General features: G+C 41.6%; 1 protein-coding gene across 1 annotated transcript in view; it reads right to left on the bottom strand.

Annotated features, from left to right (window-relative positions):
* Window positions 1-21,612, bottom strand: part of zc3h3 (zinc finger CCCH-type containing 3) — a 272,870-nt gene extending 251,258 nt beyond the window's left edge. Inside the window, exons 1-3 of the mRNA XM_043687898.2 lie at window positions 21,485-21,612; window positions 16,923-18,555; window positions 4,589-4,785 (exon numbers count right to left, since the gene is read on the bottom strand). Coding sequence (XP_043543833.2) covers window positions 4,589-4,785; window positions 16,923-18,555; window positions 21,485-21,530 — 1,876 coding nt within the window. The 5' untranslated portion in view covers window positions 21,531-21,612. The remainder of the gene's footprint in view (window positions 1-4,588; window positions 4,786-16,922; window positions 18,556-21,484) is intronic.
* Between the last annotated feature and the right edge of the window lie 4,878 nt (window positions 21,613-26,490).

The raw sequence follows: 26,490 nt of genomic DNA, 5'->3' as shown, positions 1-26,490 counted from the left end.
GGAATGAGGGTTGATGTTGATAGTGATGGAATTTCGAATGCTGCAAATTGATTGAATGCTGCAATTACAGTTCGCAGTAACTCAAGGAAATGGGATCATCCCTCTCAGCCAAACACTTCTCTTTATTTAAAGCAATCCAATTTGCAAGGATAATTATATATTAGCGTTTCATCTGCAATCGGAAATGAACACGAGAATAGAGCAGGCCAAGTGCAAGCACGTTATTGCTGCAAATTACTTGATATCTGTCTTCTTTCACATAAAGAGAAAATTGGGCAATCAATTAGAAGCTGGAAGGATTGCAGCACAGGAGAACAATGCTGTCCCCTACTGGTCGCCAAATTAACTGTTCATTAGTGTTCAGCTATTTTCACAACATCAACAAACAGATTCTCAATTTTTGCCATAGTAACATCGCTAACAACAGAATAATGACTAAACAGAATAAATACATGAGCACCTGATAAAATCTCTCCAATGCAAAACTACTTGTAAGAAATTCATTCCCTGTCCACATCTCAGAGTTTTGAAGAAATAATGTTTCATTAAGGTCTTCCCACAGTAGCTCAGGCAGTCAATACCAGTGTGGTACTAAGCTGTCACTAATGGACACATTTCAAATTTAATCACTAGTCTGTGTCCCTTGGCTGATATTTAGATACCACAGCAAAATTTACATATAACTGGTGAACAGGAACGATGCAAGGGGTTTGAACATTGCCAAAATTCCATCCCATCTTCATGCTCTCACCGTGCTCAGTTGTCCACGTGACCCACCTTCTACTCCCTCAATTCTATTCCCACTAAACTACCGAGCATTTAACTTCACTTCCTGGTTTCTATGTTAGCTGATAAAACCATTATCAATCTCTACTCAGGCACTGGACCCTCCCTTTTCAAATCTGCCATCCTCAGCTTTTTCCTAAAAATGCCAAGCATCAACTCTATATCCTTACAATCTTTTAGCACATTTTCAATCTGCTTTTCTTCTCCAAACTCTTTGAAGTGCTTTCACAATGCTTTCCTGGAGAATCTGGTGGAGGCAGACCTACTTTCAAAAAGAGAACCGGAAAAAAACCCTTTAGGATAAAAGAACTTCCAGAGTCAGGAGTAGAACTAGCTGTGTTGCTCTTACAGAGAGCCAGCTCAGATCACTAGGCCTCGCTTCTATACTAAAATCATTCTATGTTTGAAGTTTACTAAGCAGGTCTTCAATACTTCCAGCATGGCAAAACAGTTTCTCCTAAAAGCAAATCGATGTGTAATATGGCTGTATCAAAGATAAACCATCACTCCTCAAACACCTTTATGACAATATGTAAATCAAGAGGAGCTTTAAACAATGACAATCACCGTCACCACAGAAAGGGTACTTAGAAAATTATTAGAATTGAAGGCTTCAGGCCAAATGGACTTCATCTTAGGGTCTTAAAAGGAGTGGCTGCAGACCTTATAGATGCTTGTCTATCATCTTCCAAAATTCCCTAGACTTGGGAGGAATCTCAGCAGACGAGTGTGTGGTGCTGGAAAAGCACAGCAGGTCAGGCAGCATCCAAAATGCAGGAGATTCGATGTTTCAGGCATAAGCCTTTCAGCCTGAAGTGCTTTTGCCCAAAACGTCGCTTCTCCCGCTCCTCAGATGCTGCCGGACCTGCTGTGCTTTTCCAGCACCACAATTTCGACTCTGATTCCAGCATCTGAAGTCCTCACTTTCTCCTAGGAATCTCAGTAAATGGAAAACAGTAAATGAAATACATTATTCGAGAAAGAAGGGAGACAAAGGCAGGAAACTACAAGCTATTTAGTCAAATATGTGTCAAAGGGAAAATGCTATAACTAAAGGCAGGATACTTAGAAAATCTTACTACAGTCAAGCAAAGTCAACATGCTTTTGTGAAAGAGAAGTTATTTTTGACTAATTTATCAGAAGATTTTTGAGAAAATTACAAGAAAGATAACTTGTTGAAAAAGTGTATCCACAATTGGATTGTCAAAAAACATTTGACAACATGCCAAATTAAAATGTAAGATAAAGAGCTATGGTACAGAGTATAGCATATTAATACAGGTAGACGATTAGTTAGCTAACGGGAACAGAGATTAGACATAAAATGTCATTTTCAGGTTGATAGGATGGAACACGTAAGCTGTCACAGTATTAAGCACGAGTGTCAACAACGTATAAACCGAATCAAAGACTTGAACAAAGGGTCCAAATGTGTAGTAGCAAAATTTACTGACATTGAGATAATTAGGAAAACTAAGTTAAGAGAAAGTAGAGAGTTGGCAAAGGGAGACAGATTGAGAGAGAAGTTTTTTTTTAAATTTGTGGTTGTCAGTGGCCAAGCCAGCATTTACTGCCCACCCCTAATTGCCTGTAGGCAGTGAAGAGTCAACCACGTTGCCTTGGGTCTGGGGTCACATGCAGGTCAGGCCAGATAAGGATGATAGATTTCATTCCATAAATGGACATCAGTGATGATGATGAGCTTTACAATAATCAACAGTGGGCGCGACTTGGCTCTTTATTCCAGATTTTTATTGAATTCAGGTTCATCATCTGTCATGACAGGTTTCAAATCCATGGTCGCCAGAATATTAACTAAAAGAGAGTTTGTTAGAAGATTTGTAGCTCGGGTGCTACACCAACTAGCCACGAAACGACACAACGAGCTATCCTTAGTAGCCACACACTCCGATGACAAGCAACATGAGTTCGACTGGGACAACACTACTATTATAGGACAAGCCAAACAGAGAACAACCAGGGAATTCCTAGAGGCATGGCACTCATCCACAGATTCTATCAACAAACACATCGACCTGGACCCAATATACTGGCCACTGCAGCGGACAGCTGGAACTGACAACCAGAAGCAGCAGAGACAAACCACTATAAATGCCGGAGGAAACAACACAGAAGCGCTTCACAGGAGGCTCCCAAGCACTGAGGATGTCACCTAGATGGGGGACGAAACGTCTACAACACAAATTCCCAGCTTGGTGAACAGAACCACAACATTAACTAAGAGTTCGAGATTACAAGTCCAGTGACATTACCACTATGCCACTTCCTCCCACTATGGTCAAATGGATTATAATATGAACTATTCCACATTGGCAGGAAGAAATGAAAAACAGTATACCTCAGAAATAAAGAGAGAAATTGCAAAAATGTGGAATGAGAATCATTAAAGTTTTTGTGAAGCTCTGGAATCCAATCAACAGTCTCCTGATGCACAAAACACAAGAATATGTTTTTTAAGTGCAGCAACGCTTATTAAGAACAATGGAAGCTTGGTGTTTAAAGTGTGGCATTATCCAAATCACCCTGGAGGAGAAATAAAAACATCAAGACACCTGACATTATCACAAATAACATTTCGCTTATTTACTTAGTACTGCAATGAAAACTAGTACATTCAAACATAAACAAGTAGATACATCAATATCCAGTTGATGAATTCAAACCATTACTTAGTAAGGGAACTTGCACCAAATCCAAAGATATAAATCAATTCAAAATGTGGAATAAGGACCAATCCAACAGTTTTGTGCTAAGGTTGTGATATGTACCCAGTAGGACAAAATTTCAACTTATATGCACATATTAGCCTCTAAAAATAGGCATAAATACCAAATCATACCAGAGTAATACCCGCTTCTGAGCACATGCTGGCTTCTCTAGAAATAAAACTGGGTCTTAACAAACAAAATCAAGTTTACCTGTGCTGGGATACCACATGTCGAAATTGTAGCAAGTGGCTCGTAAAGCTTTCCATCACAGAGGTTTTCCTCACCTCGTGACTGGTTCTGTTGCAGACCAATTTATATTAGAGGCTGTTAATTACGATTAGGCAACAACTCAATTAAAATATTATGACGTGACTACACGACAGAGCAAGATTAATTAAATAGACTGTGGCATTTTATCATCTAGCAACTTCTATGTTTTCATCACTCTGAATTCTATACACCGACATGCATCACCAACAAGAGTAATTACTGTAGTCATCTGCAGCAGAAACTGTGTACGATCATCCTCAACCACGGGTATCAAAACCAACTGCACTGCAACTTTAAACAAACTAAATTGTGTTGCTAAGCTGAACTGGGGACCAATGAATTACAGCAAAGTGCCTGTAAAATAGATAGGATTCTGTTCTTTTCAATAACAACTGTGGATGATTGAATGGAGATTTTCAAACTGTACATAAAAACATCAAACACTCATTAATATGAAGTCCTCATGTAGTATACTATATCTACTGTTATATCCAGTATAGATATAGGAAGAGACACACCTGACTTCAACTTACATTCAATTGCTGGGCAAGCTTCCCTTTGGTTCCCCTCATCAAATGATAATAAAAGACCCATAGACAGCTAATAAAAAGAAGTAAAAATCAGGCTTGAAGGCAAGATCGCCACCTGTGAAGTAGTTCCCATGCCTACTGTGTCTGAATTGACTGGAAACATTTAAAAAACACTTGCCCAATTCACCACAACAGCTCCACAGCCAAATGTTAAAACGTATATAACAGCCAACTGACTGAAGAGACCCTGTAATCAGACATCAGTTTTCTACCTTGCTTTGAAGTTCCATGTAGTCCTGATGATGGTAGCCTCCTCAGCCTGTGTTTACTGATTTGCACAAGTCCTTTCCCAGATGTCCTTTTCAGAGTTAGGGAGGATTTTCCATACATGGGCCCCTTCTTGGTGAGCAAGTACCGATTTTTTACCATTGGCAGTCCAGTAAAGCTGATCCTCTTCTCAGTTGGAGAGCTTGCAAAACAATCAAAAAAAACCCACGATAAATGCTCTGAAAAGCTGGAAAACAGCAATATCTATCAAACAATATCCCTCGACCTCAAAATCTCCCTGCTCCATGCAAGGCATTAAGTACAACTTACTTTGACTGTACAATTTTTTTTAGGGATGGGGTAAAGTGTTGTGGGGATTTAAAAAGTTTCAAAGAAAGAATAAGACAAGAATGCAGAGTAATGATATGGATGCATCTACCCAGCGTGTGGCAGGAAGAGATATAAAACATATAAACATAAGGATGCACCACCAGACAGGGTAGTAAAAACAGAGGTGACCAGAACTGCACACAGTACTCCAAATGTGGCCTAACCAAAGTCCTGTACAGTTGCAACATCACTTCACGACTCTTGAATTCAATCCCTCTGCTAATAAACGCTAATACACCATAGGCCTTCTTACAAGCTCTATCCACCCGAGTGGTAACTTTCAAAGATCTATGAACATAGACCCCAAGATCCCTCTGTTCCTCCACCTCACTAAGAACCCTACCGTTAACCCTGTATTCCACATTCTTATTTGTCTTTCCAAAATGGACAACCTCATACTTGGCAGGGTTGAACTCCATCTGCCACTCCTCAGCCCAGCTCTGCAGATATAGAATCATTTTGGAGGGTGTAAAGGAATAGGAAGTGAAAGAAATTGCAGTTGTGTAAAATACATCCAGAAACAGTTTAAAGAAAAGTAAAGACACCATAGTCCTGCCAGATCATTAGAGAGGGTCCCTGGTGATGGTTTAACCAGGTCACCACGGATCTGGGGTGAGGGGAGAGGTTGAGAGGAAGGTCCTTCATGGTAATGTCAGCTAATTCAGAAACCGAATGTTTTGCAAACATCTGTCCAGCCAAGTGAACTAAACAACCCCTAACAGTAGTTCATAATGGGCATTTTAAGAAACAAACCAGAAGAGTCTTATGCTAATTTAATCTTCATATGGATTGAACTTAACAGGTATCAACGATAGTTTAGAGGATGAGTTCATGAAGTGTATTTGTAACATTTTCTGCAGTCAAAGGTTAGTTTAGGCCTGAGAATGTGTAAGAGACATCTTAATCCACAAACAAGGCATGAACAATTCATGTAGCATCACACACATGACCTCATATGAAAGAGTCATCGAGGAAGAATGATCATAACATGAGGGAATTTCACATTCACTTTGAAGATGAGAATCTGGAGTCTGAAACTAATATTTTAACCTAAACTTAAAGAAAGATATGAATTCGGAGTTGGCTAAAGTGGACTAGGAAAATAATCAAAAAGCTGCTGGAAAAACAGATATAGACATTTGAGGAGGTTTCTCACAGTTTTTAACTAAGATACATGTGCCATGGAGAAAGGTGGACACTACAAAAAAGCTGCACTGTCTGTGCCTTACTGAGAAAGTTTAAAACTGAAAAACAAACTTCATGTTTACAAATATCTGTAACGCTACAAATTTGGTATAAATTACTATTAGTTTTTCAAACTATTGAATGTTAAATTTGTAATATATTCTTCTTTCAGAAATATAAAATTACTTTTCAATAGAACAGTGTTTAGGCTTAGTGGAATTATACTCCTTTAAAATTAGTCAGAAATTCATATCAATACTCAGCAATTGCAAACATGGACTATTCTGGTAATTAACCATTAGTGTTTTCAGCTGAAGGTCTTATTAATTCTAGTTTAACTTGGAAATGAAAGATATAGATCAGCGTTCCAGATTTTGAATATGGAACTAATGGCAGAAGATTGAATTTCTTTTTAAGAAACCAACAACAAGAATTTAAAAAATAAGAAATGACAGTACTTGGGCAAGAAATCTAAAAGGAGACAAAAAGGAGCTCCTACAAGAAAAGCAAGTAGCTACTATAAGTGCTGGTTCCTTACAGGATGAAACCAGGGAGTTAATGGTGGAAAATAAGAAAACGGCAGGTACTTTTAACAATTATTGCGTATAGTCTGCATGTAGAAGACACAAAGCACTCAAAGAATAGCAGAAAATAATTGATTTTAGAAATATTTCAGTCAACTGGAGAACTGCACATGTAGTTCACTCGAAAGAAGGGAGACAGAAAACACCAAACTATAGGTTACTTAACAGAACATTTTTCAGAAAATTTTGGATTATATTATTAAGAAAGACAAATCAGGACAGTTGGAAAGTCTGGATTCAATTAAGCAGAGTCATTATTACAAAAATGAAGTCATGGTGGACAAATTCATTACCATGTTTAAGGATATAATAAGCAGGATGGATAAAGGAGAATCTGTAGATTAAGTTTATTTGGACATCCAAAATGATTGAGAATACGGCCATTAAAACATTTACGATATTAAGCAAGAGCTCATGGTATTGGGCGTGATGTATTAGCATGAGTAGAGGATTGGCTAGATAACAGGAAATACAAGCAAGGTAAATTAACTATTTTTAGTGAGTTGTCACAGGGTGACTGCAAACATCTCAACTATTTCCAATTTATATTAGTACTCCTTCCCTTTGTGATCATGATGCTATTGAATGGTGAAACAGGCTCAAGTTGCCCAATAATTTAATCTTATCCACATTTATGTTCTGTTTCCTTAAATATATTTAGTTATTAGCAAATAAAATTAATAAACGTTATTTTTGGACTTGTTATCTCAATAATCACTTGCACTTTTTAAAGAATTAATTCAGAGGACATGGGTGTCATTGCTGGGGCAAGCATTTAGTGATGGGCAATAATTGTCCTTGACATGCTGGTGTTTAGGTGTCTTCTTACACCACCGCAGTTCACTTGCTGTAGATGGATCCAAAAAAAAATGCAGAAGGAGTTCCTGGATTTTGATTCAGTGACACTGAAGCAATGGCAATATACTTTCAAGTCAGGATGCTGAGTGGCTTTGAGGAGATTTTCAGGAAGTGATGCTCCTGTATAGCTGCTGCCAGATGGAAATGGCCATAGATTTGCTGTTTACCGAACCTTGGTGCATTCCTGTAGAGCATCTTGTAGATGCATCACTGCCGGGTGTTGGTGAAGGATGGACTGAATGCTTGTGGATGTAGCACTAGTCAAACAGGTTGCTTCTTCCTGGATGGGTGTCAAGCCTTTTGCATGTTGTTGGAGCTGCGTTCACATCAGACATTTTGTCCCAAAATTAGTGCGTGCAGCTAAGGCAGTTATCACTGCAGCCATATGTGCAATCAGAGATTTCTATTTGACCAAATTATTGTAACCTTTGCTGTTTTACGTAATGCATCTGAAGAAGTTGATACTCATGTTGTTAGCATCAACCATTCAGCAGATGTCACATACAGGCTGAGTATGAAAACAAGAGTCCTTCACTCATTTTTGAAGGGGGGAGATCTATCCAACAGCTCTCAAATGCCTGACCAAATGTAGTTATACTTCCAGCTATCATACAATAAACACATTCTTGTTGTTTAAGAACAATGTCTCTACTGTAGACACTCCATATGGTGTTTAGATTAGAGTGGTGCTGGAAAAGCACAGCAGGTCAGGCAGCATCTGAGGAGCATGAAAATCGACGCTTCGGGCAAAAGCTCTTCATCAGGAACAGGGTGTATACTCCACATGGTGTATACTCCACATAGTGTATCCTCTAATACTAATCACTAGCAGACCCAAGATGAAGCAAAGACAACGGTGGCAGTGAACTACCTCAAACAATCCCTATCCAGAACCACGTGGTACCAGGATATAGTCATCTGGGAAAATACAACTTCCAAGAACAAAACACAAAAGTTTCTTTGGAATCTGTGTTCCTAAAATGTCAAAATGCTGCGTTCTTCATTACTATCAGGCTATTAAGAGGAGTAAAAACAAAACAAAACTATTGGGAAGATCGGAAATAAAATGGGAAGAAACATCTGACACATGAAATGCATTTACTTTGGGTATGTATTGACCAAACATCAACCATTAATCGGAAATTAAGAGGGTAAAGCACTCATAAGAGAGAACATGCACAGGCGACTTTTTAATGTATGCAGCACATTGGTGCAAAAGGCTGACGACCTTGCAACAATCTTTAGCCAGAATACGGACTGCTTTAAAATGCGGAGTCGTGAATTGCACGGAATGCTGTGCAATCGTCAGCAAATATCCCATTCCTGGTCTTATGACAGAGAGACAGATATTGATGAAGTACCTCAAGATAGTTGGGCCTAGTACAATACCCTGGGGAACTCCTGCAGAGATGGCCTGGGGCTGAGATGGCTGACCTCCAACAAACAACCATCTTCCTGTGTATCAGGTGTGACTCCAATCAGTGGAGAGTTTTTTCCCTGATTCACATTGATTCCTGTTTTGCATGGACTTCTTGATGTCACTCTCAGTCAAAGGCAGCCTCAACCTCTAGAGCTGTCACTCTCACTTAACCTCTGGAATTCAGCTGTTTTGTCCATGTTTGAACCAATACTGTACAAGGTCAGGAGATGAGTGGCTCTGGCAAAACCCAAACTGGGCGTCAGTAAGCAGCCTGTTACTGAGCAGGTGCTGCTTGATAAAGGTATCACTTTATTGATGATCAATGGCCAGGTTGAAATTTGTACAGAGCTGAAAATGTGTTGCTGGAAAAGCGCAGCAGGTCAGGCAGCATCCAAGGAACAGGAGAATTGACGTGCCCGAAACTTTAATTCTCCTGTTCCTTGGATGCTGCCTGACCTGCTGCGCTTTTCCAGCAACACATTTTCAGCTCTGATCTCCAGCATCTGCAGTCCTCACTTTCTCCCTGAAATTTGTACAGGACCTACCTGGGAAACTTTCCACATTGTCTATGGATGCCAGTGTTGTAGTTGTACTGGAACAGCTTAGCAAGGGTGCGACAAGTTCTGGAGCACAAGTCTTCAGTACTATTGCTGGAATGTTATCAGGCCCCTTAGCCTTTGTGATGTCCAGTATCTCCAACTGTCTCTTCAAATCACTGGAAGGAAGTGAAGTGAAATGTTTGAAGACTGGTAGCTGTAATGCTGGGGACCACTGGAGAAAACAGAGATGGATTATCCATTTGGAACTCCTGGCTGAAGATTGCTGTGAAGAATTCCTCTTTGTCTTTTGCACTGATGTGCTGGAATCTTCCTTGACTAGGGATGTGGATATTTGTGGAGTCTTCTCCTCCAGTGAGTTGTTTAATTGTCCACCACTATTCATGACTGGATGTGCCAGGTCTACACAACTTCCATCTGATCCGATGGTTTGTGGGATCCCTTATCTCTGCCTATCATTTGTTGCTTATGCTGTTTGACACGCAAGTAGTCCCGTTTTGTAGCCTCACTGCATTACCACTTCATTTTTAGGTTTGCCTGGTGGTTATGCAAGCATTCCCTCCTGCACTGTCCATTGAAGCAGAGTCGATTCCCTAACTTGATGGTAATGTTTGAGTGAAGGTTAGAGTCATAGAGTTATCCAACATGGAAACAGACCTTTGATATACTGGGTCATGAGGGTGCAGATTGTGTTACTGATGGCCTACAGCACCTCTTGGGTGCCCAGTCTTGAGCTCATAGATCTATTAGCATTGCAATCGTTCGCACAACATGAAGAAGGTATTCTCAATGTGAAGGTGGAACTTCATCTCCACAAGGACTAGGCAGTGATCACTCTTACCAAACATGCCATGGACAGATGCATCAGTGGCCAACAGATTGACAAGGATGAAGTCAAATTCCATAAATTCGAACTATTACCCACAAAATCTAAAGCGAGGACTTTTTTTTTCCATTCCCTCACTCAGAGTAATACGGCATGGAGACAGGCCCTTCAGCCCAAACTGGTCCATGCTGACTAAAATGTCCATCCACACTAACCCCATTTCACTGCACTTGGCCCATATCCTTCTAAGGAGAAAGTGAGGTCTGCAGATGCTGGAGATCAGAGCTGGAAATATGTTGCTGGAAAAGCGCAGAAGGGCTTATGCCCGAAACATCGATTCTCCTGTTCCCTGGATGCTGCCTGACCTGCTGCGCTTTTCCAGCAACACATTTCCAGCCCATATCCTTCTAAACCTTTCCTATTTATGCATTCCACTCATTCATCAGAATCTTTTACATTTTTTAAAAAAGTGGTAGGAAGCAGATTTCACAAGCAATTTTAAGGCACAGCTGAATGGTACATGACAAGGAACTTGCAGTTTGTGGAGAAGAGGGGGCTGGATATGGGACCAAGCAAGATTATTTATTTTTCAAAAAGGAGTTGGTACAAAAATTAAAGACAGAATTCTATATTTTGCCAATGCAGACTGAAGACTTGACAATGAGTATTTCAGCTTCAAAATAAAAGCTTGAACAGATGCATGCGTACGAACAGTTAAGAGAGAAATCCAAAAAATTATCTCAAGTTGAATCATAATAAAATGGTTAAATTCAAACCTTAACAAAGCAAACTTAGATCTAGGACTATGAAGTTTGTCACACCATGACAACACTCAAGACAGTTCAGATATGCCAATTAGTCTTTCTATTTCATAGCTAAAACATACACATATTTAAACACAGTTGTAGATTGTTGGATTCCTTATTGCTGCTAAGGTACATCAAAGGAACAGCTTGTGGCTCAATAATTCATTGCTAACCTCTAATGGTATTAATGAGATTGTGAAAAATGCTAGAATGTCTGAAAATATTTCATCTAAAAAAAATTGTATATATTGGGTGGATAATGGAAGAGGAGTGAAGTAGAATATATTTAGGAAGAACTCCTACCAAATATTTAACACAAACTTTAATGGAAAGATTTAAAAGGGAAGGTTTTAGAATCTGACCAATTCTAAATTTAGGTAGTATAATTTTCCTGACTGAGTTGCTCATAATATAATCTGTTCATGCACTTGCTGGTTTACCTTATAAAATTGTGCAAATAGCAGTCCATCACTTTTGGCGTATGTGCACACTTAAGCCTATGCTCTGCCATATAAATACCGTGGCTATCAAAAGCAGCAGGGAAACTTTGCAGATGAATTTCATCTCCTGTTTCCATCACCATCTACAAGGCACAAGTCAGGAGAGTGATTGAATATCCTCCACTGGACATGTGTAGCTGCAAGAATGCCCAAGAAGCTTGAATCCATCCAGGACAAAGCCCTGTCAATCTTTCCACCGGTGATTAGATTAGATTACATTACAGTGAGGAAACAGGCCCTTCGGCCCAACAAGTCCACACCGACCCGCCGAAGCGCAACCCACCCATACCCCTACATTTACCCATTACCTAACACTACGGGCAATTTAGCATGGCCAATTCACCTGACCTGCACATCTTTGGATTGTGGGAGGAAACCGGAGCACCCGGAGGAAACCCACACAGACACGGAGAGAATGTGCAAACTCCACACAGTTAGTCGCCTGAGTCGGGAATTGAACCCGGGTCTCAGGCGCTGTGAGGCAGCAGTGCTAACCACTGTGCCGCCCACTGATGCAGGGCAGAGTGTACTATCTATAAGAGACATTGCAGCAACACATCATGCATTCTTCAACAGCATTTTCCAATCACAGAACTTCTACAACCAAGAAGATTAACACCAATAGACTTATGGGAACAACATCACCTGCAAGTGTCACTGGGTCTGGAACTACTTCCCAACAGCACTCTGGGTTTATCTACTGCCTATGAACTGAAGTAGTTCAAGAAAGCAATTCACATACACCTTCTTGGGGACAAGAGGGATGGGCAACGGTACTGATCCAGCCAGCAACATCAAATTCCATGAAAGAATAAATTTTAAAAAAACAAGACTAAAGGATACCACATGATCTTTCATGATGTGTTTGAAAAAGAATAACAAGTATTCAGGTCAACTAAAAGTGTGAAGTACGCTAATGAATATTGGTAAAACAGTCATTATCACTTGGGAAGTCATCTAACCCTCGGTCCTCAATTACAAATCAGTTCTTCGATAACATGGTGGTGTTCTTGAGCAATCCCGAGTTATAGGGAAGAAAAAAGAATCGCACTTTAGAAACAGTGCTTAAGCTGTTGACACTGTAATCATGTTACAGCCAACACACATTTTAAATGCAGAAACGGCATTGCATATTCGCTGTAACAAATTGGCATCGACGAAACACACCATATAACAAAATGATCTGTAAGTGAGCATAGACAGGTTTCAGAATTCAGGTCAGTGCCAGACAGTACACAAGATTCACAAAAAGTTGTAATTTAGTGCGGAGGCACAAGACAAAAAATATAATCAGTGACTGCCGCTTTCACTCTACAACAAATTCATTAAATTTAATTATTTAATCATTTGGCATTAAATTAACTCACCCATATCAATTGACCTACACTGGTAATGTTGATGAAACAGAAATGAACTTTGTTATACCAAGTCTTAGGAAAGAAAACTATCCAAATAAAGATGACTGGTAAGAAGGTAGTTCATCGTAGCTCCATTTTTAATGGCAGATTAAAGCCCATGGGGATATTCAATCTTGAATAACTCTCCTCCCATCTATAAGGCACAAAATTACTACTTGCCTAATTGAGCAATTTCTACAGCACTCAAAAAACACAACATAGTATAGAACAAAGCAATAGGCTGCATAAGCAACACAACATCCACTGCTTCAGGGATTTACTCCCTCCAGTGAATTCAACAGTGCACACTGGCACCAAGATGCTCAACAACAACGCGAAGATCCATCAACAACACCTTCCAAATCTAAGAACATTGTGGGTACATTTTTTTAAATCAAACTATTCAGGGATGTTATTACACAACTCCAGACCGGGTGGGACTTGAATCCAGGCCTCCCAGCTATAAGAACAAAAGCTGCAGATGCAAGGGACTGCAACAACATGCAAGCTCACTTCCAAATCACATGGTACCCCATTAAGAACTTTGGACTTAATTTGGACCCAACAGTTTGCTGGGTCAAATTCACGTGACTCCCTCCCGAATACGTACAGCACAGAAGTGCGATATAATGACCATCAACAACAAGACAGAATCAAACCATTTTCTTTTGACGCTCAGTGGACTATCAACAACTGACCAGAGACTGAACTGAACTAGCACATAAATACTGTGGCTACAAGGGCAGGTCAGAGGCAAGAAATCGTGTAGTCAGTAACTCACTTCCCCACTCTTTAAATTAAGTCCAAAGGCATGAGCACAACGGAATACTCCCCATCTGCCTGGATGAGTGCAGTGCCAACAGTTTGAAACCATCATGGTCAAAGCAACCAACTTAATTGGCACCAATTAAATATTCAATCCCTTCACCATCGATGCTCAGTAGCAGCAGTGGAATTGCAGAACTTGTCCCAAGATTCTAAGACAGCAGCTTCCAAACTCACAACCACTAGCATCCAGAAGGACAAGGGCAATAAATACAAGTTGGTAAAGACAGTGTAGCTATTAAATTGCGAGTTCAAATTATTGGATATCTTTAAACAACAGGTGAAAAACTGCTTTCAAACATGAATCTGCAAATTCCCCTCCAAGACAGTCACAATCCTGACTTAGAAATTATATCACCGCACCTTCAGTGCCGCTGCATCAAAATCTGGGAACTGCCTCCCTAATGTCATTGTGGGTACATTTTTTTAAATCAAACTATTCAGGGATGTTATTACTCAACTCCAGACCGGGTGGGACTTGAATCCAGGCCTCCCAGCTCAGAGGTAGGGATACTATCACTGCACCACCAGATCCTTTATCATCAGGCCAAACTTACAGCGAATGGGCTGCAGCAGTTCAAGAATGGGCGGCACGGTGGCACAGTGGTTAGCACTGCTGCCTCACAGCGCCAGAGACCCGGGTTCAATTCCCGCCTCAGGCGACTAACTGTGTGGAGTTTGCACGTTCTCCCCGTGTCTGCGTGGGTTTCCTCCGGGTGCTCCGGTTTCCTCCCACAGTCCAAAGATGTGCAGGTCAGGTGAATTGGCTATGCTAAATTGCCCGTAGTGTTAGGTAAGGGGTAAACGTATGGGTGGGTTGCGCTTCGGCGGGTCGGTGTGGACTTGTTGGGCCGAAGGGCCTGTTTCCACACTGTAAGTAATCTAATCTAATCTAATGCAGCTCACCACCATCTTCAAGGGCAACTAAGGTTGAGGAATAACCGAGTCAGTGACATCCATGTCTCATGAGTGGATTTTGTAAAAAAGCACAATGGTGTACATGAATTTTAGTGTTCAAAAAGGCAACTGACTACCACCTTAGGAAGTTAAGGATGAGCAATGCAACAATACTAACTAAAAGCCCACAAATAACACCTTTCCCCAGTAATATAGATGAAATTAAACGTATAAATTGACATACAAAAACAGTTTAACTGTTATAATTTAAAGACATCCATTAATTTGAATTGTGCAGCTTAAGTAACAATAGTGTCCTAACCAACATTTTCTGGGAAAAAAAACTGTCAGAGCCAGCAGCACTAAGGTCATTTAAAAGGCACATGAGATTCTCATGGCAAGAAACTATCTAAGCAATTTAAAACTGTATTTTCGACAAAAATGCGTTTTACTTTCGTACTTGTGTCCAAAACCCTAATTAGCTATTATTCAGCACATAAACTCATGATTCTGAACTATAACTGCAGCTCATCCAGTCACAGCACTGTGACTTCCACTGATAGAGAGACTTCATAGTGAAAACAGTCTTCACTGCTTTCCAGAGTACATATTTTCTACTCATCCTGTTCAGAGATGTTATGACACACCTCCAGAGTAGATGGGACTTAAACTCACTCCTCCTCACTCAGAGATTAAGAAATGACCACTGTATCACAACAACTCCAGACTAGATTTCCAGGGTAATATTCCCAGTCCAACCAACCTTCAGCTGCTACATCTATGATTTTCCCTACATCATAAGGTCAGAAGTGAAGATTTTTGCTGTTGGCTGCACAATGTTTAGCACCTTTTGCAACTCCTCAAATATTGAAATAGTCCATATCTAAATGCAACAGAACCAGGACAATATCCAACAAATGACTTGTAACATTCGCCAAACACAAAAAGCAGGCAGTGATAGTCTCCAGCAAGACAGAATCTACTGATCGCCCTGATATTCACTGGCATCATCACTGAATCCCCCACTATCCACATCCTGGGGTCACCAATGACCAGAAATTAATCACTGTAGCTACAAGAGCAGGTGAGCTACTTGAAATCCTGCAGCAGGTAACCTTTATTCTGACTCCTCAAAGCCCATCCACAAGGTAGATGTTAAAAGTGACACATAATGCATTCCACTCAACCTAATCAGTGAAACTCAAATGATTTGAAGTGTGACACCAGCCAGGACAAAGGAGCCTGCCCAATTAGCACAACATCCACAAATATTCACTTCGTCCAGCACTGGTCAATAGAAGCAGAGTGTACCATCTATAAGATGCACTGCAGACATTCATTAAGGCTCCTTAGGCAGCACCTTCCAAACCCATGACCAACAGAATAAAGAAGGAAAAGAGCAGAAGTAGAACACAACCACCTGCAAATTCTTCTCACTATCCTGACTTGGAATATACAGTTGTTCCTTCAGTGTTGCTGGGTAAAAACCCAGGAACCCTTGCCCCAACAGCATTGTGGGTGAACCTACACCAAGTAGACCACAGCAGCTGAAGGTGGCAGTTCATCATCATTTTCTCTACAGCAACACTAACATCACAATGAGAAAGGTGGTCTTAGGTAACAGGAGGACATAGATGAATTGATCAGATGGACAGATCAGTGGCAGATGGAATTTAACACTGAAAAAAATGAGGTAATGCACTTAGAAAGAAGTAACAAGATGAGAGAGCGCTCAATGAATGGTTGGACACTAGGAAGGGGGTTATCTTATGATGCTTGTTCACAGATCCTTGAAGACAGCAAGACAATATAATAGAGTAGTTAAGAAGGCAACTTGCCTTTATCAATCACAGCATTAAATTATAAGAGGAGGAAGATTATGCCGGAGCTGAACAATAGCTTGGTTAACACCTAGCTGGAGTACTCTGCACTAGTCCTGCCAATGAAGTCCACATTTGATGGACGAATAGAAACAACCTGTATTTTATATAACTATTAGTGCACTAAAATGTCTTAAGATGCTTCACATGATGATAATAAAGTATCAAATTTGCAACAATAAAATTGTTAAGAGTTCAAAAGTAATAGACTCACCACAAACTTCCACCTCTTCTGATAATTTTAGTTTTGCTTTTCACTTTGTAATGAGAAGATCCAGGCCCACACAATGTCTTTTTGGCGATGTCAGGACCAGACTCGAGCTTCTTTGGCGTTATAGATCGCATCCGATGTACTGCAGGCTCCGACAGGAATGAGTGCTGTGACTTCCATTGATAGAGAGACTTTGAAGGAGAAACAGTCTCCACTGCTTTCCAGTAGTACTTGTTTGACAATGCTCCTCTCTTGTGACAGCACCCGGTCTTTCTCAGCTTTCCTGAACATCTGAGCTCCAGGCTTGGATTGAGTGCTACACCATCATCTCCCATAGCAACAGACCGTGTGGTATTTTTAATCAACTTTGGTGAGACAGACTTTAGTGTAATTTGGCTAGAAGCCTGGCTTGATTTGGCAGTGTTTGAAACCCAAACATAGTTTGCTTTCCTTTCCTTGTAAGCTCTGCTGGAAACAGGAGTGTTACTCCTTTGCTTCTTCGGTACTTTGTGTGTAAGTGAGGCTTTTGACTTCAAAGAGCCTTGCACTACATGTGTTTGAACCTGGGAAGCACCAACTGAAACTGACTTCCTCACTGCCATCAAAGTCTCATTCTGGCCTCGAGCATCAGTACCAATGTCTTCCTTTTGCCATGTATATTTGGATTTTTTAATTGGGGAAGAATTGCAGGGTATTTGGTCTACAGAATTTAAAACATTCTGCTGTTTTCCCAAAGTTATACAATCATTCTTGGCTCGTTTGTCCAACTCAGCAATTTTATGCAATAGGGATGTTTTCTGTGACTTGTCTGTTGATGATTCAGGACCAGCGTGGGCATTATCACTTAACTCAACAACTTGCTGGAATTTACCCACAAATCCACCTGCACTATCACCATCCATGCAGTGAATCATACCCTTCACAGAAGTTTTTGGAAGTTTGCATATTGATGCCTCTGGACTTGAACTAGTACTGTTACTTGACTCAACATGTTGGATCTCTGTCAATCCGTGCTTTACTCTGCGACAGCTGAGAGGAATCTTCATCTTGGTTTTTCCTGTTACTTCAATACTAATTTGTTCTTCTGTTTTAGGCACTTGTCCTTCTTCGTCCTGCTTCTTTGTACTTTTCAGTGTAGGACTTTCTGCAGAGAGAGATGTAACGGCACCTATTCTGTCCATCCTCCTTGCCATTTTCACTTTGTGCAACTTCTCCTTTAGTGCCAACAGCTTATTGTTTTTCAATTCTAACTCAGAATTCAGAGCCAGTAAAGACTGTGCTTTTGGACTTGTTTGAACTAATCTGGAAGACTTGCTGCTTAAGCTGCCTGCTTCTGATCCACTTGTCCCGACCACATATTTGTTGATAGTGCTTAACTTATGTCTAATAGTAGGCATTATCTCACTTCGAGATTCACGAGCAGGTGTCTCACTACACGTGTTGATGGGTTTCTTATTGACCAGCGAGTACTTTGTCCGCCATGAACTGCTCGTTTCTGAACCTGCTGGAAAGTTCTTTGAGTTGACAGATGTGTATTTATGATTGCTACTCGTCCATAGCCCTTGCATGTGTAGATTATTAGGTTCAGTACTTGCCGGCACATCACCATGGACATTCTTATGGTTGGTTATAAGAGCTGTGGGGATGAAAAGAAAACATACAAAAAATGAATTTGAAATTAATGCACCAATACTTTAGTTGGGGCAGGGAACTGAAAACATTTTTAAAAGTCTTGTAATTATATAGGTCTCATCTGTCTCAACACACTACTCTTGTGATCCACGGAAGTGCTTCTTGTTCTGTAAACAACATAACCACCATATTGTTCAAAACCCCAAACAGAAAATTACATGAATAACTACTTTCGTGAGAATTGATTTGTTGTATTCCCATGTTGGTAGTCTGAAGCAGATAAGAAAATTATACAGCATTACATTTTGACTAAACGTAAAGGTCATTGACTGAAATGCATTGAGACATCCTGAGGAATTGAGAGGAACAAAATAAATGCAAGATCTTTCTTTACATAGCAGTAGGATACCAAATTATATGTTCAAGCCCTAAAGATGTTCTTAGACTCATGAAGTTTTGGCTCAAATGAGACAGCTACAAAATTAACCAAACTAACAGGTACCATTAACTATCTAAAGGGGACATGAATAAACTCAACAATTTGCATCGGTGGTAGCACCTTCAAAGTCAAAGGTTATAAATTCAAGCAAATGTACACTAACTCAAGCTTGGCATTCCAATCAAGTGGGAGCAATTGAAGACTGCAGATGTTGGAGATCAGAGTTAAAACGTGTGGTGCTGGGAAAGCACAGCCGGTCGGCAGCATCCGAAGAACAGGAGAATCAATGTTTCAAGCATAAGCTCTTCATCAGGAATTCCTGATGAAGAGCTTATGCTTGAAATACCGACTCTCCTGCTCCTCGGACACTGCCTGACCGGTTGTGCTTTTCCTACACCACACATTTTGATTCCAAACAAGTACCAAAGGCAATCGAGTGTGAAAGATACAATTTTTCAGATAACACTGCAACAAGATCCTGTCTGCATATTCAGATGGATGCAAAATCTCAAAGTATCTTTCAAAGGAAGAAAAGAGTGATCAGTCAGGCACTTGTCTCTCATTCAACAGAAATTTCAACAAATCAAATGCATCCCAACAGAGACACAAAGAAAGCTACTTTTCAAAGTAATGGTCCACAGTTCATTGAAGATTAACCGTACCATAACTATTGATAATAACAGTACACTTTGCAGCAATAATAGCAAACAATCGTTGATTAGTCATAAATTGCAGGTGTTATAATTTGATACTTTCTTAGATGGATCATACTCTATCAAATTCTAAAGCATGTACTAACACATGCACTTTGTACCTTTTCGTTTTCCTCAACAATTTGGATTTTTCATTGTGACATTATATTGATAATACTTAAGAGATTCAATTGTCCTTTTCTTGCAGTGTACAGATCCATAGTTTCCCACATCTCTTGTTTTCGTTGGGCAAGCATTCATTTCTGCAGTTCAGAGGAAGAAAGCCTCTGCCAGTACATTATTAACTAACAAAGCCTTTTGGCTGTCTCTGCCTATATCTTAATTTGATTCAATCATGAAACTGACTATCAGGTTATTCTATACCAAACACTTCAAATGCTCATCTTAAAGTTCTACTTGCATTATTCTATCAGATCAAGACAGGCAAAACCAAGCATTAGTAAACAACAAAGAAAAATCATCAATTTTTACACTGTCTAATTAACATGTTCCTCACACAACTAAGTAATTGAAAAATATAGTCACTGTCACCATATAGTAAACAGAACAATTTATACATAGCAGCATTCCACACAGAACAAGCAAATGGATAAGATAATCTAATATTTACTGGTTAAAAGATAAACATTGGTTATTTTGCCATGGGATATTTTGTTATGTTAAAGAAATAATTATAAAAATTAGCTTTTGTTATTTCACCTGGAAATGAGAAAGAACTCTGCGTTCTTTCTCAAAAAGTACCACACACTCCTTTCTAGAATACATTAGGAACAAACAATTTGGCATATCATGTGAAAGACTGCACCTCTGACTGGACTGGACTGCCAACCCTAGACAATGTCTCTGGAGTGAGGTTTCAGCTCACAAAGTAAAGTCACCATAACCCTATCAGATCATATGGCTGCATTCTCATCAGAGAGTGACAATTGGTGGTGGTTTAACCTAAGAGTCACCACACCTTGGGGAGGACAGATGGTGAGAGAGCGTACTGCTGGAAAAGCACAGCAGGTCAAGCAGCATCCGAGGAGCAGGAGAAGCCCTTCATCAGGTTGCCCTTCCTGATGAAACATCGATTCTCCTGCTCCTCAGATGCTGTCTGACCTGCAGTGTTTTTCCAGCACCACACTCTCAACTCTGATCTCCAGCATCTGCAGTCCTCACTTTCTCCTCGGAGAGATGGTGAGAAAGACAATCCTTCATGGTAACCTCAGATAGTACAGGAACTGAACCCACTCTGTTGGCGTCACTCCGCATTGGAAATCAGCCATCCAGACAACTGAACTCACCGAACCTCCTGAGACAACCTTTTGACCGAAGAGACAAAAACAGAAATTGTTAGGATTATTCAGCAGGTCTGAGAGCATCTGTGGACAGAAAGCAGAGTTAATGCTTCGGATCCAGAGACCCTCATTCAGAACCGTTCTTCTTTCACGCCACAGATGCTGCCTGACCTGTCGAGTTTTCCCAGCAATTTCTGATTTCCAGCAATGGCAGGTTTTCTTAATGCGACTGAAGAGTGCTGACACGGTGTATGTACAAACATTAAAGTGTCCTGGGCTAACCAGTATTGTTAACTGGGTGAAGACCTTTCCAAGAGTTAATTCCAGGTACCACCATCAGTGCAGATACAGTCAGTCAGGATCAGGGCCTGTAAAGTCGACTCAGGCCGGACATTTTCTGTTAGCTAAACTCTGGGCTCCCGGTTATAGCCATCACCGGGATCGGGACGGTTCATTTTCCCGGCTCAGGTACTGGAAAAGGTTTCTGTTTCGGATACTCACCGGAGAGGAGCTGGATCTGCCGCTGTAACGCCTCCCTCTCCTCCATCTCCAGCAGCGGTTCATCACCACAGCTGCACGGCCACTGACGTTCACGTCATAACGTATATCCGTATGACGTTACACGTCCGCGCCCGAGTATGATGGACAGCTGCATTAACCACTCGTAAGCGGAATGTCGCACGGCAATGACCAATCAACTTCAAGCGATCGCGGCTAACTGGGCAGGAATTATCTCCTGCTCGCAGAGACCTGTGGGAGGTGTAGTTGATGTACAATCAGAAAGAATCGGTTGCAGTGTAAGACGAGGCGATTCAACCCATGCATTGGTTTTGATACCTAATTCCAATCTCCTGCTTTTTCTGTCGTATCCCTGCACACCATTTCGATCCAAATAATCTCTTGAATGGCTGAAATGAATCTTCCTCCACCACATTTCCAGGAAGAACACAGCAAGCCAGGCAGCGCCAACTCGAGGACACCTCTTCCTACTGTCCCCTCGACCATGACCCCACTCCCCATCACCAAACCATCATCTCCAAGACCATACAGAACCTCATCACCTCAGGAGATCTCCCACCCACAGCTTCCAACCTCATTGTCCGGGAACCCCGCACTGCCCGGTTCTACCTCCTTCCCAAGATCCACAAGCCTGACCACCCTGGCCGACCCATTGTCTCAGCATGCTCCTGCCCCACTGAACTCATCTCTACCTACCTCGACACTGTCCTATCCCCCCAGTCCAGGAACTCCCCACGTACGTTCAAGACACCACCCACGCCCTCCACCTCCTCCAAGACTTCCGTTTCCCCGGCCCCCAACGCCTCATCTTCACCATGGATATCCAATCCCTCTACACCTCCATCTGCCATGACCAGGGCCTCCAAGCCCTCAGTTTTATCATATCCCGACGTCCCCAACAGTACCCTTCCACCGACACACTCATTCGTTTGGCTGAACTGGTCTTCACCCTTAACAATTTCTCCTTCAAATCCTCCCACTTCCTCCAAACCAAAGGGGTAGTCATGGGCACATGTATGGGCCCCAGCTATGCCTGTCTCTTTGTTGGCTACATAGAACAGTCGATCTTCCGTAATTACACCTGCACCACTCCCCACCTCTTCCTCCGCTACATTGATGACTGCATTGGCGCCACCTCGTGCTCTCGCGAGGAGGTTGAGCAATTTATCAACTTCACCAACACATTCCACTCTGACCTTAAATTTACCTGGACCATCTCTGACACCTCCCTCCCCTTCCTGGATCTCTCCAGCTCCATTAATGACGACTGACTTGACACTGACATTTTTTACAAACCCACGGACTCTCACAGCTACCTGGATTACACCTCTTTCCACCTTACCTCTTGCAAAAATGCCATCCCGTATTCCCAATTCCTCCGCCTCCGCCGTATCTGCTCCCAGGAGGACCAGTTCCACCACAGGACACACCAGATGGCCTCTTTCTTTAGAGACCACAATTTCCCTTCTCACGTGGTTAAAGATGCCCTCCAACGCATCTCGTCCACATCCCGCACCTCCGCCCTCAGACCCCACCCCTCCAACCGTAACTAGGACAGAACGCCCCTGGTGCTCACCTTCCACCCTACCAACCTTCGCATAAACCAAATCATCCGCCGACATTTCCACCACCTCCAAAAGGACCCCACCACCAGGGATATATTTCCCTCACCACCCCTTTCCGCTTTCCGCAAAGACGGTTCCCTCTGTGACTACCTGGTCAGGTCCACACCCCCCTACAACCCACCCTCCCATCCTGGCACCTTCCCCTGCCACCGCAGGAACTGCAAAACCTGCGCCAACACCTCCTCCCTCACCTCCATCCAAGGCCCTAAAGGAGCCTTCCACATCCATCAAAGTTTTACCTGCACATCCACCAATATCATTTATTGTATCCGTTGCTCCCAATGTGGTCTCCTCTACATTGGGGAGACTGGACGCCTCCTAGCAGAGCGCTTTAGGGAACATCTGTGGGACACCCGCACCAATCAACCACACCGCCCTGTGGCCCAACATTTCAACTCCCCCTCCCACTCTGCCGAGGACATGGAAGTCCTGGGCCTCCTTCACCGCTGCTCCCTCACCACCAGACGCCTGGAGAAAGAACGCCTCATCTTCCGCCTCGGAACACTTCAAACCCAGGGCATCAATGTGGACTTCACCAGTTTCCTCATTTCCCCTTCCCCCACCTCACCTAGTTCCAAGCTTCCAACTCAGCACTGTCCTCATGACTTGTCCTACCTGCCTATCTTCTTTTCCACCTATCTACTCCACCCTCCCCCCGTCCCAACCTATCACCTTCATCCCCTCCCCCACTCACCTATTGTACTCTATGCTACTTTCTCCCCACCCCCACCCTCCTCTAGCTTATCTCTCCACGCTTCAGGCTCTCTGCCTTTATTCCTGATGAAGGGCTTTTGCCCAAAACGTCGATTTTACTGCTCCTCAGATGCTGCCTGAACTGCTGTGCTCTTCCAGCACCACTAATCCAGCATCAGGAGGTGCAGAAGTCGACATTTCGGGTGCACATGATTTGGAGATGCCGGTGTTGGACTGGAATATACAAAGTTAAAATCACACAACACCAGGTTATATTCCAACAGGTTTAATTGGACGCACTAGCTTTCAGAGCGCTGCTCCTTCATCGTGTGTAACCCTTCCTCAGAACCTGAAACGTCGACCTCTCCACGTCTTGGTGCTGATGCTGCCTGACTTGCTGTTTCATCCAGCCTCCTGCTTGTCTACTTTGGATTCCAGCATCTACAGTTTTTTTTGTGTCTCTCTCCACCACATTTCCAAGCAGTACTTTCTGTACTGTAACTAATCGTTGTGTGACAAAATATGTTTTTCTCACATCTCCCTTGCCTTTTTGCACATCACTTTCATTCTACGGCATCTCATTATTTTCTCTGTTAGGAGTGGGAGCAGCTTCTCCCGATCTACTCCATCTAGCCTACTCATGAATTTGAAAACCGATGTGTACTATATATATGGCATATATACGCTAATGCCACCCAGCTCTCCCTCATCAGCACCTTTCTCTTGATTCCCCAATACTGCTAGATTATTAGATTGTTTTTCATGGTATGTGGACATCACTGGTAATGCCAGCATTTGTTGCCCATTTCTAATTGCCCTTGAATTGGTTGAAATAAATGTTCATCTGTACATAAGGTGAGTAAGTGGCTCAGTAGTATTAGCACTGGACTAGTAGTGGCAGAGACTTGAGCTAATGGAAAAAATACTCAGGGGAGGTGGGTGTTGCTGTCTGACCAAAATTTATTGCCCATTCCTAGTTGTCCTTGAGAAAGTGGTGGTGAACTGCCTTCTTGAACTGTGCATGTGCTGTAGGTGGACCAAGAATACCCTGAGGGAGGGAAATCCAGGGTTTTAAGTCAGTAACAGAAAAGGAATGGCTTCAAAAATGATAAAACTTGAATTTAATTCTCAAAATCTAGAATTAACAGCTAGTCTAATGCTAACCATGAATCTGTCATTTGTCACAAAAATCTATCTAGAAAGGAAATCTGTCCTTATTTGGCCTGACGTATATGTGACTTCAGATTCATAGCAATGCAGTTAACACTTAGATGCTCTCTGTAATGGCTAAGTTAGCCACTCAATTGTATGTAACTACAGCACCCAGAGAACAATCACTGAGAATGATAATAAAATAAACAGCCTTATCAACCATGCAAAATTCGCCTGAATGACATCTAGGGTGAATTGCATTCTGGTAAATTGGTCAACTCTCATGAGTCAAGTGCCTCTGACCAAATATGGGCATATCAGCTCACAGGCTCAAAAGCAGAAGATAATTTAATTATTTAAAGTTATAAACCTTGTCTGATCAGATAGACACAAAGAGATAACGATTCATCGGAATATTGAGATTACGTCTGATGAAACAATAGCATTTGGTGGCTTGCTACATGCAGAAATGCAGACATTGAGTCACACGTCTCCTTTAGAAATAACATATACAAAATACTAGAGCAATAAACTGTGAACAACCTCCACAAGAAGAAGAGGGACCCTAAGCTTGAAGCTCCAGAGACCATGAGCTTGGAGCCTGGAGGCTTCAATGATGCTAGTCTACCCCTGTAAGGACCTGGCCAGCATGAGTTGGACTTCACTTACAGGTGATCATGAAGATCTAGATCCCAGGAGGGACCTCTCGGCTTCGCGGTCGGTCAAAAGAATCAATGGAATGCGGTCTGTATAAAGAAAGGTTACCAGTTTAATAAAATAAAGCAGCCTGACGCAGTTTTGTCCAGCAACACAGAGATTAAAGCTTCTGTGTTCCATGGCAAAATTGCACAATTACAATTGAACAATAAGCAATTTTATATGTTTTTTAAGAGACAGTAATCAAATGTAATAAGGTGACATGATTGATAGCAGGCTAATCTAATGATATTTCCTGGGCAATGGTTCTTGCTTTACGTAAATCATCATCTCATATTGGCAGTTCAAAGTTAGTTCAAGTGGTCAGTTAATGTCTTATGATTCATTTTATGAAGACTCCATCGTCTGCTTTATCTTCTAATTCAGCTAACTCAGCGAAGCAGAAATGCAGGTTCACAGTGTCAAATCATAACTTGAAGCCATTTGGTTGTGTTATTTTAAATTGAAAAACCATTTTGTGGTTAATTAATGCCTACATATACTGTTGCTCCTGACAACAGCCTAAATTCAAATTTTGAATCCTCAATAATAATACTTTAAAACAGAAGGTAGTCACTTGTGTTTTGCCAAATAAAGATTGACTTTGAACGAACAAATTCAGAGTTTGTGTTAACCAAATAGATTAAGTAGCAGATCCTTAGTCAATAGCGGGCCTGTGCCTAAAAGAGGACACACAGATTATTCACGTTCCTGAGGTTGCCGCCGAGTGGTTTATGGTTAGGAGGATGTTGCCCTGGAAGTCTTCAACATTGATTCTGGACCGCTGGACATTTCATGACTTCAGAGGTCGAACCCTAGAAG

Source organism: Chiloscyllium plagiosum, unplaced genomic scaffold, assembly GCF_037043375.1.
Source record: "Chiloscyllium plagiosum isolate Xiang-an unplaced genomic scaffold, Cpla_swu_hap1 HiC_scaffold_4, whole genome shotgun sequence".
In the NCBI taxonomy this organism is placed as follows: domain Eukaryota; kingdom Metazoa; phylum Chordata; class Chondrichthyes; order Orectolobiformes; family Hemiscylliidae; genus Chiloscyllium; species Chiloscyllium plagiosum.
Note: the sequence above shows the minus strand (reverse complement) of the source record. Positions and strands in the feature narration are given on the sequence as shown.